The sequence below is a fragment of the Ipomoea nil genome, unplaced genomic scaffold, assembly GCF_001879475.1.
Source record: "Ipomoea nil cultivar Tokyo-kokei standard unplaced genomic scaffold, Asagao_1.1 scaffold1043, whole genome shotgun sequence".
Lineage (NCBI taxonomy): Eukaryota > Viridiplantae > Streptophyta > Magnoliopsida > Solanales > Convolvulaceae > Ipomoea > Ipomoea nil.
Window position 1 is genome coordinate 8384399 of NW_017617471.1, and position 23568 is coordinate 8407966.

The window sequence follows — 23568 nt, forward strand, 5'->3', positions numbered from 1 at the left end:
GATAACATAGTTAACGTATGAGCCAATTTTAACTTATTTGACCATTATTAGCGGTTTGATATGGTTAAATAATCAATATGAATTTGATTAATTAGTTGTTCGCAGTAGCTTATTGCTTCAAGATGCTAAAATTCAAAAAGCTGTTCAAAGAAGTTTTTTTTTTTTCTTTTTTTTTTTTTAGAAAATAATTTTGCATGTAATAAGCTATCAGCTACAATTAATTTACCAAATATTTTTCTACAATTAACTAATGCTATCAACTAGTCAAATCTACTAATACGATCAGCAAACAGCTATTTACCAAACACCCCCAAAGTCTGAACTTTAGTGGAAGCAACTTAATTATTGAGTTTCTTGGTGTAAACTAATCAATGATAAACAACCTATGTTGATTTACCTTCTGATCTTGTCACCCTATACCGGTTAGGATAAGTGGCCGGGTTTATCTTGTGTATACCTTTAGTTAGTGACTGTCGGTTTACAGTTCATTTAATTCATTAAATAAGCTTTGAATATAATAGCATTTATGAAAATATACTTAAAAAAAAAAAACTTATATTAGGTGATCTTAGTTTCGTTAGACTAATCATAAGCCCATATGCATGATCCATTCCCAGAGTCACTACGGAGATAAATAGCGAGGGGCGCAATTAACCCACTAGTCAAATTTTTTGTTAATTCATAAATAGGCATTACTTATTCATTTTTATTCATTAATCATTTAATATAATCCCATTAAACACCTGAGGTACAATATAATTCTTAAAATTTATTATTATTATTTTTTACCTATTTCATTCCCAATAAAATAAGATTTTTAATTCTTTCAAAATTCATTTTCTAAACTAAATGTGTTGTATGTTATAGTGTGTTTATTAATATGATTTTTAAAAAATTTATAGAAAAATTAGAAAACATATATATTACCCCCAACACTACTTGTCCTCTAGTAAAACAAAATGATGATTTATTCATATCGATCTAAATGAATTGAGATTGAAATGTATGACAAACTAAACCTGAAGTTATAGGACAGAAGTAAAGGAATTTGTGTATACATTACATTATACAAAAGAAAAAAAAACAGCTCAAATTTCTAACCTACTCATCATAAATTAGCTTAGCTGTTCACAACATTCACTTAATTATAACTCAATGTTCAAATACTTTGATTTAAGAGAAAACCCTTAGCCGTGGTCTAAAAGGACGCTCTAAGTGAAGTTCACCTTATGATACATTAATAGTTCATTTACCGATTGTTCCAAACTGCTGAGTTCACTATCCAATTATTAAATCTCTTTTAACTTCAATTAAAAAATAATTCTTAGGGAAAAAATAAAGAAAAAAATCAAATCAAATTGTAACTAGCTCCAAACCCTAATTTAACTACTATTTACATTAGCTAATTAAACTTCACTTCTAAGGATAAGAATGAATACAAATTTAACATACAAGCAAGGCTTAAACTGCAGTGTGCATAATGAGTTACTATAGTATTTAATTTTCTAGCTGTTACTATTCAAATTACAAACAAGAAATCCATTAAAAATATATTATTACAAAGACAAAAAACATCACTACTTGTAAAAAAGTGTAGGCCAAACCATAAAATGATAATACACTTTCTCACAAAATATATATTATCTCATTTCAATACATTAATTGAAATGTAAACTTCAACATCCAATAATTACATGTTGAGTTAAACCACGCGCACGAACTAACACACGCACATACACAGTTAATTACAGAGATACATCATATCATATCATATCATCCTGATTATATATATATATATATATTATTTTCTCTACTTGCAAACTTCTCTTTGAAGCAATAGCAAAAAATCCTTTCCTTGTACATATACATAATGGGTTTGAATTGGATAAAAGTTGTTCATCATTTTAACACATGCAAGAACAATGAGTGATGCATAAATTTACCATTTCAAGTGCTTCATATATAGCTTGTAATGATGGAGAAGAAACATAAAGAGACCATAGAACCTTAAAAGATTGAAATTTGCAAACGTTAATGATAGATATATATATGTACATGAAATGTTGAAATTTGCAGATTAAACCTAACACTAGTGCTATTGCTGCCTCATACTGACTTACCTTCTAAGTCATATAAAGGATCATATCCCATGATTCATAAGGAATATATATAATACATTTGTAAATATTATTAATATTATTATTCAATTTTGATCTTAATTAGTTTGGTGGATGGATTGAATATATAATAAATTAAAGCACTTACTGGAGTTGAGAAAATGTATATATATCCGATACAAGCAATTCACAGCTTAGTTTATGCAACAAAAACAATTTTTTTGGTGTAACCAAAGTATCTTCGGTTGAACAGTAGTCGCTAATTTTTTTGCTGAATTTTAGATACTTCTCTGGACAAAACAACTGGTTGTCTGGAGATTTAAGGTTACTTTTGAGGACGAAATTACTGAGTTGTCTGGAGATTTAAGGCTACTTTTGAGGACGAAACAACTGATTGTCTGAAGATTTAAGGCCGGAAAAACAACTGATTGTTGGAAGATTTAAGATTGCTCCATAGTTTGAATGTTGAAATCTTAATGTGATGGAGCACAAGATGAATAAACAAGTGCAAGATTAATGTATCCAACCTTATCCCCATTGATCTCTCGTTAAAATTGAGGTGGTCTTGCCGCGGCGGCGGTGTTTCCAGCCCATCCGAATACTTCTGCTGAAAACGGGTAATTGGTTGGCGGCGGCGGCGGTTGTGTGTTTCCGAATGACGTTCCTCCTCCGCCTTCGCCGCCTCCTGTGACGCCGGATGTTTGTGACGCGGCGGTGGAGGACTGAACCTGCTGCCCAGCTGCGGCGGCGGTGGCATTGCCTGCGCCTCCCTCGGCTTCCTCCTCCAGAGGGAGGCGTTCGAAAACCGCATTGGCGAACGTGGCAGCCATGAGCACTACCGGGCCGGAAGCCATGAGGGGGCCCACCACGGTCCCGCCCACGACCTGCCCCTGTCCCCCTGACAAAAATATCGACAGGCCGCCCGCGCCGGGCGGCGCGGGCGGCGGGAGGACCGTTCCGGAGAGCGACAGGATCTCGAAGCGGCCGTGGAGCGTGACCACACTCCCGGCGGGCGAGGACGGCTGACGCAAGGTGACGTTAGTGACGGTGCCGCTCCCGCTGAGCACGCAGACGCCCCTCCCCCTCCGCCGCGCGTAGCTGGTGACGCTGTCGAGGATGTCGGCGGCGGCGGAGATTTCCAGCACGTGAGACCGCAGGGCATTAGGGCTGTCTCGGGTCACAATGATGGGCGGCTTCGGCTTGTTCTTCGACCCCGGCGGACGGCCTCGAGGGCGACGGCTCGAGGTAGACCCACCTCCTCCTCCTCCTCCTCCCCCTCCGCCGGAGCTTGTACCCGCCGCATCATTATCCGATTTCACTTCCTTCTGGTCGGAGGAATCGGAGGTAGGGGTTGTAGGCAAGGCGGCGGCGGCGGCGGCGGAGGGTAGATGCTGAGAGAAATTAGATTGGTGGTGCAACTGAAGCTCAGGCGTACTAAAGAGCTGGTGAACGAAACCGGGAGGAGGAGGAGTCTGATGATGATGATGATTAAACCCCCCGCCACCGCCACCGCCTCCGCTACTGCCCATCCCGGCATCTATTCTCTCCCACCACTTGTTGTTGTTAGCCAGCTTTAGCTTCTTAGTCAACTTACCACTATATATATATACGATGAGGCCGGATTAATTAGCTCGCCGGCCGGCCGACTAAATAACCTCTCGATCAGCGCACTTTGTAGATGGATCGATCTGATTATCTGAACAAGATCGATCTCTCAGCTTCATCCCAAGTAATCAACAAATTCAAGGAAGAAGAAGAAGAATTGAAGCAGCTAGCAAAACTGGGTTTCTAATCCTCCAAGAAAACCTTAAAACACGTCATCATAGATCCATCGAACAACCACATATAAATAAACATACACAGATCCACCGTTTCTGTTGACCCGGCAGTCTAAAGAGAAGAAGGAGAGAGAGAGAGAGAGAGAGAGAGAGAGAAATCTGAAGAAGGAGAAGAATGGATGAAGTTGGTGAGCTTGATTTAAGCATGTATAGTAACCAAGTTAATTAATTATAAACATAAGTTCAGACAAGAGAAAGTAAGAAATGGTAGCCAAGAGAAAAATATTCTGAAAAAAAAATCTACAACGAGTAATTTGAATGTCCACTGCCATAAATAAAATTTAAAAATGATTATACTTTTATAAATAAAATAAAATAATAATTTTACTTTTACATTTTATAAAAATATTATTAGAGTAATTTTATTTATAATAATCACATTTTAGAATTTTCTTAAGACATTCCAATGTCAAATCTTTATCCGGTAATGCTTCCCAACTCGGCTTTGTACAGAAAACACAAACCCATCCAATCAACAAAAGGATCATTCTTTGCCGGGCCCTGTGATTAATATAATAATAATATTCAACAAAAACCTTAATTACTCATCTTACGTATATATTATGTACGAGCTGAGAGATTTTTCTTTTATTTTATTTCATAGACATATAAATACGTTTTTATAAATTTAAAATAAACTTTTAGTGATCGAGTCTTTTGATTATATATATTTATTGTTTTGCAGTGCAGTGGTTTCTTAACAAATAAGATGAGACGAATAATAATTAATTTTTTTTTTTTTTTAAAAAAACAAATTTAAAAAGTAATTTTGACAGCATCTGAGAATTGCCGAAAACGCAAGTAGTATCGGTGATGGGTGAATGAAGGAAGCATATGGAATATAATCCCTATCTTTACAACTTAGACTTTGCTTTTATTTCAATTGTCTAATGTGATGTTGAAACTCTTAATCTTAAAATTAAAGATGTATTCTATCTCAATTAAAAATATAAATTAATAATTGAACTGCACATTTATATTTAATATATTATATACTTAACAACTTGAGTTAAGTTAATTTTACTATATGGTGAATCAAGTCTATAATTTGGGATGGAGGAGTATATAATTTAATAAAGGATGATAAGCAATATGATGTATTGATGTTAATTAGTGTGTATTAATTACCTAATTCTTGCTTTAACAATAGCCAAATGTATAACAACTATACAAGTATAAGAAAATAAATTTACACATTTTCTACAAGTTATAACTTTTTACACATTTTCTACAAGTTATAACTTTTAGTGTAATGGTAATTAAATGTTTAATTTTGATACCAGTGAATAATAAGCTTCCTAAGGTCAAAGGAGACTTTAATATTGTTAATATAAAAAAACTCGGAAGGACTCATTCATCATTAACCAAAGGTCAAGAGTTCGATCCTCGATTTTGGGTATGGAGCAACCTTAAATCTGGTCTCCAAGCCAGTTATCCCACCCAAAAAAGAGATGCATACAATTCAGCGAGGAGATTAATCATTGTGTGCAACGGTGGAATCCCTAGGTACATCCAAAAAAAATTGTCAATATAAAAAAATATTACCAAGAAAAAAAACAAAACAAAACAAAACCCTAATTATACATGTCAAAATATTTCTGCGCATTTATACACACATTATTTTCCACTTTATAATTGTGGAGAAACTATTGGCAGTCCTTAAAAGTCAGATCATCACCATCTCACTCAACTCGTTTAACATTGGTCAAAAGTAGTTTAAACATATATATATATATATATATATATATATATATATATATATATATATATATATATATATATATATATATATATATATATATATATATATATATATATATAGCTAGTCAACTTTATGTGAATGCTGAATCGATTAGCTCAATATTTTATTTTATGTATAAAAGAAAATGAAACATGCAATATACTATGAACATGTAAATATATGCATCAATTTTCATTTATTCACTTATTGGTTAACCAATACCATATTTCTACAATATTATTTTTGTAACTTTCATGCCACCATGTCAACCTTATTAAATAAAAATGTGTGTTGGTGTTTCGATATGATTAAAATACTCTTACTTTATGTTTTTATTTTATTTTTTAATTTTAAAATTAAAGAGGCATTGTAGTAAAATTAAGGACGTAAAATTTTTATATATACGATGGAGAGTAATAACACGATAGCAATAATAAGAGGATAACATACTTTTGATTTATGGGAAAATCCGCAGTCTGAAGTGCGCTCTTGTTAAAGCCTAGAGAATAGCGTATTTAATTTACTAGGAGAAATTATGATGGAATGGAAAATAATAATGTTATTTTCTTTGTAGAATTTAAGTTTTAATTTCCATTTCTTGATATAATAATAACAAATTAAAACTCTTTATATTTATTTCATGGTTGTTCGTGAATTAGTTGATTGTATAGTGTTGAAAATGAATTCACTCAATAATCTTTAAAAGAAAAAAAAAAAAAAACAATCAAGTAGTGCTAAACTAATTTGGAAGTGAATTTTATGAAAGAAATGTATTATAATCACTCCAACGGAATTTACATTATTGATTGATGCTATAAGGAAATCCATTTGGCTTGATTGGGACTGTACTGTTTGATGTAATCATAGAAAAGCAAATATGAGCATGCACTCTAGATCCATTATTATATCATTCATCATAATCCATCTTAATTAGAAGATAGACCATTAACGTAAGTTTTACTTTTAGATATTTAATCTTTAATTTTAATATATTGAATATTCATTTTTAGTATATCGAATGTTTATTTTTATGTATACTACTGATAAATGATAAGTGTCTAATTGTTCATATTTGTATATCTTGCATTTAAGTTTATTTTGCTTGCCATTTGTTATAATTTTACTCAAAGTTTCCTTATTTATTTGATTCATTTGTGTGTTTAGTTATAATTATTGATGATTGTGATGAATTAAATGATTTTTAGAGCATTTTGGATGCATTTAAAAGTCAAAGGGAGTCAATGAAAAGTTAAGGAAATGGGGCAGGAGAGCCAAATAGTGGTATTTTCAATGGCTTTGATCATTTAGGCAAATCAAGGCAAAAGTGGAACAAAACGGCAAGATATTGTAATTTTCGCACATGTCCACTGCTTAGTATGTCCAAATCAAGTGATTCATGCGTCATTGGAAAGCCAACTCAATGGGCTACATCTTTCATGCGGACCATCAAGCCTAATTCTGATGTTAAAATGGTCAAAAATACTAAGGAAGATGTTAGAATGCACGGGCGACAACACGCTCGTGTCTCAGCCCGTGCACCATACCACTGCTCTCCAAATTGATTTTCTTTCTATTTTTAGCACGAGCACCTACACGCTCGTGTCTCAACCCGTGTAGCTACCCTTGTGTCTCGTTTCCGACCCCTAGACGAATCCTAGTTAATTTCTTTCATTTGTTTTCATATTTTTAGGTTAGATGACGGCCGGAAAGAGAGGAAATGGGGGTTTGGGAGGACAACATTGAAGAATAGGAAGGAAAAGAGGGCTAACCTTAGAAAGACGAAGGGAAGATGGCCGGATACTGGACGGAAACTGACACTGGGCAGAAGGGTTGGCCGGAGGAAAACGCTGGGTCGCGGAAGAGGAAAGAAGGAGAGGTCTCCTGGAAATCTGTTAGGGAATGAGGTGAAATTGAAAGGAAAAGAGGGGGGAAGTTGTGAAGTATTTATAAGAAAGGTCAGCGCGGCTGCCCAGATTGTGACATGTTTCACTCACCGGTCGGCCGGCATACATATGTAACATCTGAGAAGACGGTTACGAGGGGGTACCTTATCGAAAACATAAACGACGGGAAACGAAGAGACGTAATTATTGCACCTCATTAACCGTACCTTTTGCGGAACCAGTCAGGAAAAAGGGAACCGGTCAGGATGATCGGGAAGCTAGCGATGTGGACGGTCTCAACATCAACCCGATTGACTGCGACCTTGCACTCAGCTACACTGCAAGATTGACAGTTGAAGAAGAATCCAGTCGGCACTCATCCGCCCTCAGATTCTCGAGAACTACACTTGTGAATTTTACTTTCTCAAGATGTCGCACAGCTAGGTCTCAAGAAAGTGAGGGACTAGTGATGGATACCCTAATAGGGTACCCAGTCAGGCGTGCCCCTAGGCGGTCAGGTGGATGCGTCTAAAACACTTAGAAGTATAACGAGAAAGAACCCCATCGGCTTAAGGCTCGTCTACCCCTAGTTCAGCTCGTCAGTCGACTCGGTCGAGTCATTAGACTAGGCAGTCTGTCGGTTCTCCCGACTGGGTGCCACGTCTAGTGGCGGTAGATGAAGATTTTGCGAAGATTCTTTCCTTTAGTGGCGGGGTATCTTCCTTTTTCTCATTAGGAAGCTAACCTAGCAGCTCTGGAAGCGTTCTTAAGTCTGAATTAGTTAGTTTCTTCTTCTTTGCCTTTTTCAAAGCCCAAGTTCCTTTCATAAATACCCTCTAAGGTCACAGTAGTGTAAAAGATTAGTTCTGATTTTAATACAAGTATTCGTTACTTTGCTCCACTTTTCTCTCAAATATTCTACTTTATTTAGTACTTTTACGGTAGTGTTAGTCCGCTGTCCAGTTGCCCTAAGCCGTAAAATCAACAGTACCGGCCTATACAATCATGCAAGTATATTTGATATCGTTATAATAATTTTATAAACACCAAAGTTAACAATAATGCTCGGCACAATTGGACATATCATATATATCAGGTTTGAGTTATATGTTAAACAACTATCTAAGCATAATAGAATTTATCAATATTGATATCAACAATAACAAACTATAACTAGACATACAGGTGCCAAATTCAACCTTAGCTTTTTACCAACCATATAAATTTACTATATATATGTGTATGTGTGAAACTTTAGTTCGTTAGAGCATAAATGAAGATGGAAGTGGCATATATGCAGGCGATAGTAGTATAAGTTAGACACGTGGAATGTGAGTTGAATGGATTAATGGAGAGAGCATATATGATATACCCAAAGAGGACTGGGGCGGGGGCTTGTGGATGAAGAATTTTGACATTTTGTGTGTGTATATGTGTATGTATGTATGTATATGTATGAGCTTTTACTGGCGGCATGGGATTAGATGAGCATGCAGAATTGCAGATAGATAGAGGATCGCCGAGAAGGGTATAGAGAGGTGGCAGTCACGTGCAGTCAAAAACAGGGAGCGTGAGCATGGACACCTTGTCAGACCACGTGGATGCTGTCGGGACATCGGTACTTGGTCTATTTCAATCATCATTTTTTTTATTCCTAATATCTATGTGCTTGTACTATGAATCAATTCAATGAATAAATAATTGGAATAAGGTTCAAATAAGTTATTGAAGTAGATACAAAAATGTAATTGGATCATTAAATTAAAAAAAAAATTATAATTCAATCATCGAATAATTTAAAAAGATACAATTATACCAAATAACATATTACTTTACTTTGTCACCCGTTATCTTACTCACATAGCACTAATTTAACTTATTTTATTATTGAAAAGAAAAATAAAGACAGTCACACAGACTTCTTTCAATCAGTCCCTGATTGGAGACCAACAATCTCCAGATCAATGGAGACGAAGATGCTTCTTCGTCTCCATGGATCTAAACACCTTGATCTATCCATGGAGACAAAGAAGCATCACAATCTCCATAGATATAGAGATGAAGATCATTGGAGACAAAAGGTCAGTGTCCATTGATCTTCATCATCTCCAGATCCATGGGGACGAAGATGCTTCTTCGTCTCTATGGATTTGGATCTTTGGTCTTTGAACGGAGACCGATTTCTGTGGTTGAAACTGGCAGCCTGCGTGGTTTTTTTTTTTTTTGTTTTTTTTTTTTCAAGTTTGTATAATTAAATAGTTAAAATTAATGCCACGTAAATAAGGTAATATGTGACAAAGGAAAGTAACATGTTATTTGGTACAATTGCATCATTTTAAGTCATTCGATGACTTAATTGTAACTTTTTTTTTTTTTTAGTTCAGTAGTCTAATTGCATTTTTATGCCTACTTCAATGGTTTATTTGAACCTTATTCCTAAATAATTCAACCTTAAAAAATTAAAGCAAACTTCTCAAATAATTTTGTTGGAGTTTTTCGTACTTTTGGCTCAACGAGTATTGTGGCATTAACAAAATTAAAATTTGCATAATTAGCCTACAAGTATCAATTTCTTAGCGCAAATGGTCATTCCGATGAAATTCCTATCACCGAAAAAATTATTTCTCCTTTATAGCATGTGTACAATGGTCTTTTCCTTTTACCACTACGTTTTCTCTTTAGAATTTTTAACACTTTTGGTCCCACAAGTATTGTGGCACAAACAATGTTGATCTATAACTTTCAAAATTTGCATAATTTGTCCATAAGTATCAATTTCTTAGCGTAAATGATCATTCCAGTGAAATCTACGCAAAAGGACAAGACCATTATACCCTTGCTATAAAGGGGAAATAATTTTTCTGGTGAAAAATTAACGGAGTTTTACCGGAAGGACCCTTTGCGCTAAGAAATTGATATTCGTAGACTAATTATACAAATTTTAAAATTTATGAATCAACATTGTTAGTGTCACAATATTCGTGGGACTAAAAGTGCGAAAAAATTATTTTGTTGGGTATATTTTTTTTTTAATGAAGAAAAAATAGAGATGGTCGCGGGTTATGGTAGAATAAAGACCCACTTCCACGATTCAACTTGAGTTCAAACTTATTACAATTTAGACAATCAAAAATTTAATAAGTAAAATACTTGGTGTACTCCCATTTTAAACTCTCAACTTGTACTCCTTCTCACATGTTTTTGATGTAGACATTTTTCTGTGGACCCACATGATGAAAATAACCATCCTGATTTGCTACCTCAAAAAGTATAAATGAGGGAGTAGAATTTTGGGAGTATGTAGTAGAAGTCATAAAATAATCTTGTTCATAAGACAAGTACAACAAGTTTTGTTTTAGCACAATATGATTTTGATAGAAGAGTAAGTGTCAAATCAGATTGTACTATACATTCGTCCCTAAATATAAGTCATTTCATAATTGATTATAATTAAATGATACATTGTGACATACATAGATAAAGCATCCTAGATTCCCAGTACCCAAAATCCATGAGATAGATGTTTTTTCATAAAACACATCAAAACTTGTAAATTATTTTAACTTGCATTCACCATTAACACAATTAGAATGATACATTTTTGCTGAGGCAATCAAGTTAGTCAGAGAGTTGGGTTAGTAATCATAAAATTTTATATTTGACTCTTAGTAGTAATTGTTTATTGATTTTCTTGATTTGAGTTTGTAAGTTATGAATAAATTAAATTGATTTATGTTATTAATTGTAACCTTTTGTTGACTATGGTCACAAGGTGAGTCTAATCCAAAGTACACATTCAAATAACGGCAATAAATTTTCCCATAAATGAAAGAAAGAAGCATTTCCAACACATTTATCATTTCACAATTTGTTCATCACTTAGTGCTTAATTAATCTTTAATGTCCCTAATTATAATATTTAGAGAAAATTGTACTTTTCATCCTTAAGCTATAGAAAAATTGTAGAATTCATCTCTAAGTGTTAGTCGTGTTTACTTTTCGCCCCATAATTATCATTGGGTTGTATTTTTCTTTTTTTTTATTAACTTTTCGTAATCACTTTTTGTCCATGAGTTATTCTAAAGTTTCAAATTTTGTCCCTAATGTTTTGTTAGTAAAGTGATGAAAAGTGCAACGCCAAGTCGCCAATAATAACTTAGGGACAAAAAGTGAGCATGACCAACAATTAGAGACGAATTCTACAATTATTGTATACTTTAAGGACAAAAATACAATATTTCTTAATACTTTATAGAAATATTTTAATGATATAATTGGGTTGTGTAACAAAAAGTAATATATTATATCTTTGTTTTATATTCCTTTATTTTTAAACAAAAAGAATTAATAAAATAAAAAAAAAAAAAAAAAACTCTAGTAAATCGGGATGAAAAATTACTTTTACCATAATGGTATCACGATGCCGGAAAACTCCAGTTAGCACGCAGATCAAAAGATTTTTAACACATGAAGTCTTAACAACATACTGTGTTTGTGTTTATGGTGGTTTGTTTGGTAAATATCTAATAGTTGTTAGCTGTTTGTCTGATCGGGTTAGTAGATCTGACTAGTTGATAGTATTAGTTTATTGTAGAAACATGTTTGGTAAATTAGCTACATACAAAATGGCTTTCTCAATTGATCGAAAAAATTGTTTTGAACAACTTTTTGAATTTTAGTGTTTTGGAACAATAAGATGTTACAAAAAAACAAATTAATCAAATATTTATATTGGATGTTTAGCCCAATCAAACAGCTTATAATAAATGGTCAAATAAGTTAAAATTGGTTGATGCCAAGCACCTTGTGCTCAAATGGCACCCGGATTGGACTCCCGTATGAGGGGTTGTGAGTTTGAGCCTCAGTGGAGGCGTTATTGGCTCTTTGTACTTCAATAGATTGAGAAAGTAGTTATGAACAGATACTACATTATAATAGAGTCAATAGCATTCAAAAAAGAAAAGTTAAAATTGGTTGATAAGTTAATTATGTTACCAAACAGGACCAATATATTTCAATGAAAAGAAAAATTATATCATTGGTTTTCAAATTGTCAAAGTTATTTCTTAGTCATAAGTTATGCACTTTTATAAATATAATTTGTAATTTTGTCACGATTACATGTATAGTTCATTATTGACATACAAAAAATATTAAATTAAATAAATAATAAAAAATATCAAAGTACAACTTAATTAATTGAACAATCTAAAATAAATTTATATACTCCATATTTATTTATTTTTGGAGGCATGTGCACTAATTAAAATAAATTTCGCTGGAAATCTTTTCCTTCAATTCTCTTGGACAGAATGGTACAATTCTTTTAATAAATAACAAAAATATGATATTAATAAAAAACAATTAAAAATTACAATGAGTAATCATGCAAAAGTCAAGAATTTTTTATTTTTTTTTTAAAGAAGGAAAAAGGCAACAATTTTGGAATAAAAATATGTTAAGGGATGAGAATTTTTCTTTAATTTGGCCTCTCAGTCTCTCACCTTTTCCCCATTTCTCTCCCTTTCAGTCTTTGTTAGATTCTTGAGAGTTGAGATGTGAAAATCCGGCAGATTTAGAGGGGGGCTGTCCTCATAAAATAGGGACAATAAAGCACCACAACTTTGTCTTCTCTTCATACACATTATATATGCATGGAGCTCCCCACCCACAAATTATATTCTTCCAAAAAATTCTATAGTGTATTCTTTAAGAATATATTGTCTTCCTATATTATTATTTACTATAATAGAATACAAATTTATAATTCATTTTAAAAAAAATATATTTTTTTCTCTAAATTATATGGTTATATCACTTTTACCTTCTAAATTATTTATGTATTAATATTAGCTCTCTCAACTATTTTAAAAGTGATGATTATTGTTTTCCTATTTCTATTAAATAGATATTTTTACTCTTAAAAATAAGGGTAGACAAGTATTTTATTTATTTTTTTTTCTAACAAATTATTATTGCTTAAATTTAAAAATTAAAATAAATGCGAAAAACAGACATCATATACAAATATTATAATTATAATTTTAAACTAATGACAGTAAGTAGTAACAGAATTAAGAGTTAAACACAAATAATTCATTAAAGCTGATTTAGCATTAATGAATTATTTGTGTTTAAGTACGTCTTTGCTAGTATTAGTTTAAAATTATAATTAGAACATTTGCAAATGGTGTTTTCTTTCTTTCTTTTTTTTTTTTTTGTATTTTTTTGTTCCAACATATATAAGTTATAATTTGTTGGAGAAGAAAAATAAATGGAATACTTATTTAATCCTTATTTTTAAGGGTAAAAATGTTCATTTTTATATAAAGACCGGGGAGAAAATTCTCACTTTTAAAATAATTGAGTGGGTTAATATGGATACATAAATAATTCAAGAAAAAAAAACATTGCATATAATTCAACAAAAAAAGTGTTGTTTTTCCTTCCAAAAAACGAAGCAATATCTATGGCCTATCAACAAAAATGTTTATATATATATATATATATATATATATATATATATATATATATATATATATATATAAACATAATAAGTGTGAATGAAAGTTATACCCTTAATTTATGTCCATTTTTTCCGTTAAGTTTTTTTGCACATTATGCTATAAAGGTTGAACATTAAAATATTTTGGACAAACATACACCTACCGTTATAACTTCCGTTATCTTTTCCACTATTGTTACCATACACATGCATCCGCCATATATTTTCTTATCTTCTTCATTAATAATAATATATACACATTAAATATTTGAGTTATATGTTAATTATTACATAAATATAAATATCAAATTTATAAAAATGATTTACATTATTATGATTATTATTATTATTATTATTTAGAATAATTTAAATATATAAAATCTAAATAAATTTAAAATTTTAATATAATGTATTAATATTGAGCACCTATTTTTTGCGCATCGCGCATAAAAAAAATACTAGTCTAATGTGTATATATATAGTTTATTGTTGAATTATTCTTTCCATTTGTTTTAGTTTTTAAAGTAAAAAGTTTTTATTGATTTGTTTGTGGTTGGGCAAGTGAATGAGAAATAATAAGAGATTGAGTGGACGGGGAATACTTGAATTCCAGCGTCAGATATGAAAAAGATGGATGTTAGTTGTGGGCATGAAGTGACATTGACGCTCCATTAATGGCATCATATGTCTTGATTTTGGCATTCCCATCAACCCTTTCTTTTCTTTCTTTCCGCCCTTTAATTTATACATCCAAACAAAAATTAACACCCGGATTTGGATGAGTGCTACTACCTTATATATATACCATAAATGAAAATAGAATAAGTGTAATATAAGATTCCATAACATAATAGGGAAAATGTCTATTTTAGTCCATTAATTATGTCTAAATTGTAGTCCAATAATTTATGGACCGAATCTACAATTTAGGCATAATTAATTGACTAAAATTATCATTTTCCCAACGTACAACACTTTTTAATTAAAATATAGCTCATTTTTAACCATTTAGTTGTTTTAGAGCAATTCCAATTCCAATAGTGGAGTTTTTTTTTTATTTTTTTGCTTAATTTTTTCAGGCCAAGTAAGAACGAAAATGAAAGGGAAATGAAAAAACAAAAATAAAAACAAAACAAAACAACAAGATTAACACGCCAACGTACAGTCAAACAGAGCTTTTTTTCTTCTTCTCCTCGTGAGTCTCCAAAAAAAAAAAATATATATATATATATATATATATATATATATATATATATATATATATATACTACAACTACATCATCCGTTCTCTCTCTTATTTCTCTCCCTACCAACTTGACATTGACCCATAAAAAACTCTCCAAAAATCCTTATTAAGATTGTTTTTAAATTTGTCAAATAATCAACACATTAATCACTCTCTTTAGTTAATGGGGGTGTAAGTCACCCTCTTATTAAAATCATCCATTACTAGTAAGATTCTTTCTACCCAACAAAAGAGGAGGCACTCCCTCCCCCAAAATTCCTTCACCATTCATGTAATTTGGTGGGTATTGACACCACATCAAGCTCCACTACATAATGAAAGCTCTATTCTTTCACCAACTTAAATCCTGTAGAGAAAATTAATATAAATTGACATTTTAAGTGATCATTTTCAGGTATTAATTTGAGCATGGTTCACTTCTGATCATGTCGGGTTGAAATGGATTCAGATTCTTCTTGTTAAGAGGATAAATTTGATATATTATACACTCAAAATAAATAATTAGTAAATAAAAAATAATTTTTAAAGTGTACTCATTGAATTAAAAATATATGAAGTCTAGCATACTACACACTACCCGTCTACAAGATTACACATTAGAAATGGTTATATACTGAAATTATGTGTTCTGATCGAGGAGGGATTTGTGAGACCGTAAAGGGATTTAATTCAATATAATAATGACACTTGGGTTATTTCAACACTGGGGTTCCCTAGTATATTAAAAAAATGGTTAATTTAGCAATCAAGAATTGGTTAATTTTTTTTTTTTTTTTTGAATGCTATTAGCTCTATTAGATTGTAGTATCTGTTCATATACTTTCTCAACTTACTGAAACACAAAGAGCTAATAACGCCTCCATTAAAGCTCGAACTTACAACCTTCCAAATGGAAGTCCAACCTAGATACCATTAGACCACATAATCCTGGTATCAAGAATTGGTTAATATTACAACAAAATAATGAAATATTTGTATAAATTGCATGTAAAAATTAAAAGTTGTCGCTAAATTGTTATCTTGTCTTACTTGTTTTGTAATATAGGTCATGAGGGATCTCTCGTATATAATTCAACAATAGCTTAACTTAAGTTAATAATAGGCCATGCTTGGCATAATATAACTTAAAACTCGCTTAAAACTGAAAGTACAAAAGTTCGTACGTAGCTAGCTATTAGTTTATTTTGAAACGTTACTTGGAATAGTGTTTCAAAATAAACTCTTGACTTTTTAACTTTTTTTCTTTTTTTTTTTAATCTTTATTAATTTACAAAAATCTCACCATCTATCTTTCATTAATCAAAATCCTAATATTTTAGTTTATCATTTTATGTCTTTTTTGTTGTAATTTGTTGTTTGTGCCCGTTGGTCTTTAGCTCCTAATCGGTGAGTTGCAGGATTGGATCAGTAATATAAAGATAGTAAATGTAGAACAAGACATAGGGGAGAAAGGAGAGTCAGGATTCCATTTTACGTATTTGCGAGAAGAAGGATTCCATTTTACTAGCATCAACTTTACAAATGGGGTACACACACACACACACACACACACACACACACACACATATATATATATATATATATATATATATATATATATATAATAAAATAATAATGACATACATAATAAGACATTAATATGTCTGTTACAAACGTTACAAAATAATGTCCACCATTAATATTTATAACATCCCCCTTAAACATTATTTGTCCATGATCTTGCCTCGTTAAAAACTTGCTAGAAAAATCACGTGGGATAAAACTAGACCAAAAAAAAAGAGTACAAGATACATAGATAGTATATTTAAAATACATTCATACTTATCAACTAATTCAATAATTAATTTTACCAAACATTTTAATTTTAATTAATTAACTTATTAGCTATTAGCTTTTCAACTTTTAACTTTTCAGCTAAGTGAGTCAAATAGATTCATAGTATTTTCTAATTATTAAATACTCAATGATTTAAAAATAGGTTCAAACTTAGAAGAAAAGAATTGAAGATTAAATATAAATAGTATATCTAAAAGATATAAATTATAGTACAAGTAAAATTCTTTTTTTATTTTTACTAATTATTAGGAGATTAGGTATCATGGTCAGTGTTGTATATTTTATCCATTTTTTAAAATAATATTATTAATAATGTAATATTATACATATGGTTACCAGTGCGACCAAGATTTCACTGAGACTTTTCCACCAATCAGGAAATCTAGTATGTGCTTAATTATCTAATAAAAACTAATTAATTATTCTCTTTTAATAATATAAAAACTTTGCAATAATAAAAGTTTTAATAGATCCTCACACAAATAATAATTCTTTAGAGAACACCAGCGGCGAGCCATGATTCACATATATATTTATATAATGCAATAAAAAATGGAACAATATTTTTTATTTAAGATAAAGCACAATATATACTTTGATATTAGCGTGGGTGAAAGGTCTTAATTTTTGTCTATTCAACAAATAGAATATGTCTATGCATTGATTGGTCAATTTAAAAATAAAAAATAAAAAAATCACTTCACAAATTCGAGAGGGACGATGAAGATAACATATATAAAATAAAAAAATATATAACTTCACTCTTTAAGTTTAAGTTTTTAATTGAAATAGAATATATCTTTCATTTAATTTTAAGAATTTTCTCATTCATGGTGTTTGATTTTAAAAAATGTTATACTTTTGGTCCATTGACTTTAAAAGCCATTTTGCTTTTACTTCAAAATATTGAATGTTTCGTTTTGGGTATTTGGTAAATAGCTATTAGCTTATTGTGTTAGTAAGTTTGACTAGTTAATAGCATTAGCGGATTGTAGAAAGATGTTTGGTAAATAAGTTGTTAGCTGATAGATGCATACATGCAAAATGACTTTCTCACAAAGCTAATCGAAAAAGCTGCTTTAAGCAACTTTTTGTGATCAAACATGCAAAAACTAATTAACCAAACATTCAGATGGGTTGTTTAACCAAACAGTCGTTATATTATAGACCGCGGTGCATGTGCACCGCGGTAAAAAACGGCGCCGTTTCTTTAAGTAAAGAAACGGCCCGCCGTTAGAGTTAACGGAGTCCGCTTGTTTGGTGTATTAAACACCAACTGACACTATAGTATATCTAAACCGACACTGCAGTTATATCAAAATGATACTGTAGTTATAGTGAAATGAAACGGCAGTGTATATAAAATGAAACTGAATAACATTTCACATATTTGAGTATATATTGTACAATGAAGCTGTAATTATATCAAAAATGATCATGTAGTTGTGTTTTAATGAAACTATAGTGTATATAAAATAAAATTAAATAACATTTTCACATATTTGAGTCTATAAATATCGAATGAAACTATAGTTATATCGAAATGAAACTGTAGTTGTGTTGAACTGAAACTACAGTGTATACAAAATGACACTGAATAACAGAGTTACTTTTTGCAAAAGGGTGCGAAACGGCGGAAACTAACACTGTTTATTTTCATTTAAAAAAAAACGTGCGGTGCATAATATAATTTGCCTTAACCAAATCAAATAACTAATAGTGGTCAAACAATTAAGCTAAAAGAATCTAAAATTATTTTTTTTGTACTAAAATTATTTTATGCATGCAATACAAACATTTTCTATTTACAAAGTAGTGTTTGTTCTATACTTTCTCAAAATATAGATTTTCAGCCCAAAAAAACTAAACCCTCACCACTAGAGTTCAAATTTATAACCACTTATTTGAAATAATAACCATGATGACATCACATTACATGGTAGTTTGCAGTCATTCACTACTATCAATCCTTATTCTTATTTCATTATTTTCTTCCTTATAATTTTTTATGTTAATTCAATTAATTAACTCTGTCATACTAAAATAAACTATATATTAAAACTCAGTTTGGTTGAAGTCTTTAAGATTAAAGCCAGCCGAAAAAATGGACCCCAGTTGATTATGCCACAATTAAGGGATAAGCATAATAATTGTTTAAGAGTTAAAAGAAAGCACAAGATACTACCTAGTGCCATGGTAACAACCTTTATTAATTTAATCATCAATAATTTTTATTTTCAATTATATTTTTAAAGCAATCTTAGTTTTGAATTTATCAAACCTTTGCAATGGGCAATATAATATTTCACTACTTAAATGATTTAGCATTTAATTTGGTTTAATGTCTCCAAATAAAATTAAACATTTGTATTTGACATATCTACTAAGTAAAACGAAACGAAATGCTTCGTCCTCATTTTAAGATCAAATTAAACCGAAAAGTTAGACTTGGTTTTTGAAGCAATCTACTCCGTATTATTCAAAACCAATTTTTTTTAATGTCTATTATAATGTAGTATTTAAATCTATTGAAACACAAAGAGTTAATATTACCCTACTAAAGCTCGAATACATAACCTCCTAATTAGAAGAATTACTTTATGTCACTAGACCACAAAGTCATTGATGCTACACTCCAATATAATGACAACAAAAATGAATATGCTAACATCATCGATTAATTAATACAAAATGGTTTAAATGAAATATCACAAAAAATTTAACTAAAAAGATAAAACTTTATGTAAGAATGATAGGATTAGAATAATTAAATCTTGCCTGTATGGACAGTTCAACTGGTCATAGGGGTAAAGTTTGGGAAGAATGATCAGGGATCGAGTTTCATCAGCAACAGTGTGGGAGCAACCTCTCAAAGTGAGTTGCTAATTGTGCACAGTAAGCAAATATCTAGCCTCATTGGTTCAGTTGAGTTATCATGTTTTACCTTTATCGGGTCGGGAATTCAACCTTTTGGGAAGAATAATTAAATCTTATCACTAACTAATTAATCCCATAGATTCCGGTAGGCGAGGTTAATTATTGATTACTTAATTGAAAGGTTAATTAAACGAAATGAAGTTTATGATTGAGATGAGGTTTGATCATTTATATGATACTGATAGAAGAGGTGGCCTGCCTAGTCAGCAGCTTGCCCCAGTGTTCCCTTTGTCGTCTTCTCCATCAAAGAATCATTTTTTTCTTTTTCTTTTTTTCTTTTTTAAGCTCATCAAAGTATAACACTGTCCGTCCATCGTGTCCTAATTTCCACGATTTGACATCTGACCTAATTAAGTAACTCTCTAGCTCAATTGGTTTATGATATTGTGTGAACGTTAATTTAATTCAAAATAATTTTATATTTAATTACCGTAGTGATATAATGTCATAAGAGTTGATTCTTAGTTTAGTATGTACTCAATGTAAGTATATATGGTGTTATATTTCAATTCAGCTCTCGATTAATAATTTGGTGACTAATTGACGTTAACATTGATGATTTCATCATTAACTGTGTAATGATTTACCTTATAAAACTTATGAAAATAAATCAAGAGAAAATGACACTTTTTTCTCAATGTGTTATATATTTATAGTACTTCTTTCCTCTGAATTATGTAAGTAGCAGTTTTTCCTTCTGATATGTTAAATGGACATATTTATCGTTTTTTCCAACAAATTATAACCAAGATTTGGTTCAAACCAAACAGACTATAGCAACCAAACAAAAAGGTTCTGATGATATTTTAGAACTGGAACCCGATATTTAGAGTTTATTAAAATTGCGAATCGAAATTGTCAGTTCATGTTCTAAATTGAAAAAATAAAATACATCAATTGTTTAATTTAGAATATTTAAAAAAAATTAAAAGAAAGTTTGAACCAGCAGTTCAAATTGGATCTGAAATCGTGAATCGATAGTTCAAAATCGAAATCAAATCGCTGTTATATATACTTATATGTGAGAATCAGAATAAATGTGAAAAAGAACATACACTATTTGCAAATATTATAATTCTAATTTTAAATTAATGCTTGTAGGTCTTCTGATTCTAAACTCTGGTTCACGGTTTAGGATCCATTTTTTTCAGTTTACGATTTTAATAAACTGAAACCCAAATATTGGGTTCTGGTTCTGAATCATAACCGAAAAATTTCGATTTGATTGTTATAGTGTTCGGTTCAGTTCGAATCGAACCGTAGTCACCCTTACGTATAAGGAATAATTTGTTAAAGATGATAAATAAATAAAATATTTATTTTAAGGGTAGAAATGTCTATTTAATATATCAGAGGGAAATCACCACTTTTATAATAATTGAAAGGACTAATGTGAATACATGAATAGTTTAGAGAGAAAAAGTATTATAAGCATATAATTCAAGAGGAAAAATATCATTTTCCAAAAAAAAAACAAAAATTAGTAATAAAGGTGTTGGTTTTACGATTAGTGCAATTAAGGGCTGGCTAACACAACCGGTTGAAAACAAAGTGTATAATGCTCATAAGAACTCGAAAGAATAGGATATTGTTATGACTTTTTGAATAATGATTAATGTGTCCTTATTAGCCATTTTTAGGGTATTTATAAATCTCAAACTACCAATTAAGGACTCAAACTAAATATGGAAAATAAACTTCTCAGAGTACTAATTACAAATTAATTTTCTAAAACATAAAGAAAATCATCTCCTAAAACTAGTCCAAGTATCTTCGCTTCCATCAATACTTCTCATAAATGAGATTTTGTGTCTCCCATCCGTTGGGGGAGATTTTTTTTTTTTTTTTTTAAATGCTACTGACTCTATTACAGTAATAATACAAGATTACATGTACAATCGTGCGTACTTAAGTAATTTCACTTTTGAGTGAAATGTTTAAGCCAAGGCATCAGTTTACATCTTCAACAAGTCACTAAATAGGTCATTCTTGTACCTTATGTAAGTGGCATACTAAGTAAAATTGGACACACAAACTCAATCGTTATGTCATGGAACTGTGTTTATCATCCATGGTGAATACGGTCCCAAACGATAACAGTGCCTACGGGCACCGTTATCTTCCACCAATCTTTCTTTCTTTTTTTCCTCTTTTTTTTTTCTTTTTTTTTTTTTTTAACAGCGCGACTTTTCTTCTTCATATTCACATTTACGGTTTCACTTCCTCTTCGCGCAAGTTTCTTCAACACTCATAAATTATGAATGTGCAGGCATGAATTTATGAATGTACAGTTATGAAATTATGAATTTTCTGTTATGAGATTATGAATTTTCTATTATGAGATTATGAATGTACAAAAAATTCATAATTACATAACTGTAAATTCATAATCTCATAACAGAAAATTCATAATTTAATAAATGTTTTTCTATTATGAGATTATGAATTTTCTGTTATGAGATTATGAATGTACAGAAAAGTCATAATTACATACCTGTAAATTCATAATCTCATAACAGAAAATTCATAATTTAATAAATGTAAATTCATAATCTGCACATAGAATGCAAAACGCCGTTAACAGCACATTAACTAAATTTATTTATTTTTTCGGTAAAAACGATGTCGTTTGGGACCATGTTCACCAAGTATGGTGAACACGTTTCCACAGCATAATTTGCGACACAAACTTTAGCCAAGAATTGATAGACTGACCTGATAAGTCTACAACTTATAAGTCTGATGACCCAAACGGATAGCCCAAAATTTAGTGGGCTAGCTCGATAGCGCAAACCACTTAATGCTATTCTTTGATGTACAAGGGGTGCGAAACAAAATATATATGTAGATAATTTATATGTAAACTCATGTTTAAGTAATTTTTATTAAATTTGTAAATAAAATTTTAATATTACAAAATAAAATATTTTGTATGAAAATAAATAATAAAGAAAAAAAAACTTACTTTAATTATTACATTATAGTATAAATATATTAATTATTTTTAGTTACAATTTAAAAATGAGAGTTTATATTGATTGAATGATGTATAAATTTATATTTATTAGTGTAAATGTGCTAGCTTATCGAAATTTAAAGTTTATATTGTTAATTTAAAAATGTCAAAAGTTTTAGTTGAGCCTATCTAATGAGCCCAAAACTGAATTGGTTGGCTTGTTTGACATCGAGTTGTTAATACCATGGACCAGGGCCCACGTTGCAAATTGTGTATTTTTAGTATTGAAATCGTGAACTTCTAGAATATAAATTGTGTTTCTAAGTCAAAACACATAACAATTGTATAAGAGATTTTTTTTTTACACAAGTAGAAGGAAATTTGTGAATACAATACATGGTCATCAAATCCTAATCTGTTAATTCTGTGTGACTGCAGTATTTGAAAGGAAATTGTGATTTGTGAATACAAAACAAGGTAGTCAATTACATATATGTTAACATTGTGTG

The 23568-nt window shown here is 30.8% G+C and overlaps 1 protein-coding gene and 1 long non-coding RNA gene across 2 annotated transcripts; one reads left to right on the forward strand and one right to left on the reverse strand.

The window, feature by feature from the left end:
- Positions 1-2254: 2254 nt before the first annotated feature.
- On the reverse strand, positions 2255-3878 carry LOC109180875 (AT-hook motif nuclear-localized protein 27-like). The gene has a single exon (XM_019330575.1). The coding sequence runs from the start codon at positions 3644-3646 to the stop codon at positions 2666-2668; it is 981 nt and encodes a 326-aa protein (XP_019186120.1). The 5' UTR covers positions 3647-3878; the 3' UTR covers positions 2255-2665.
- Positions 3879-12082: 8204 nt separating this feature from the next.
- LOC109181402 lies at positions 12083-18253 on the forward strand. Its single transcript, XR_002054190.1, has 4 exons — positions 12083-12122; positions 12450-12451; positions 14905-14909; positions 18126-18253. It is a non-coding gene; the product is annotated as an uncharacterized LOC109181402 (long non-coding RNA).
- The last annotated feature ends 5315 nt before the right edge of the window (positions 18254-23568 follow it).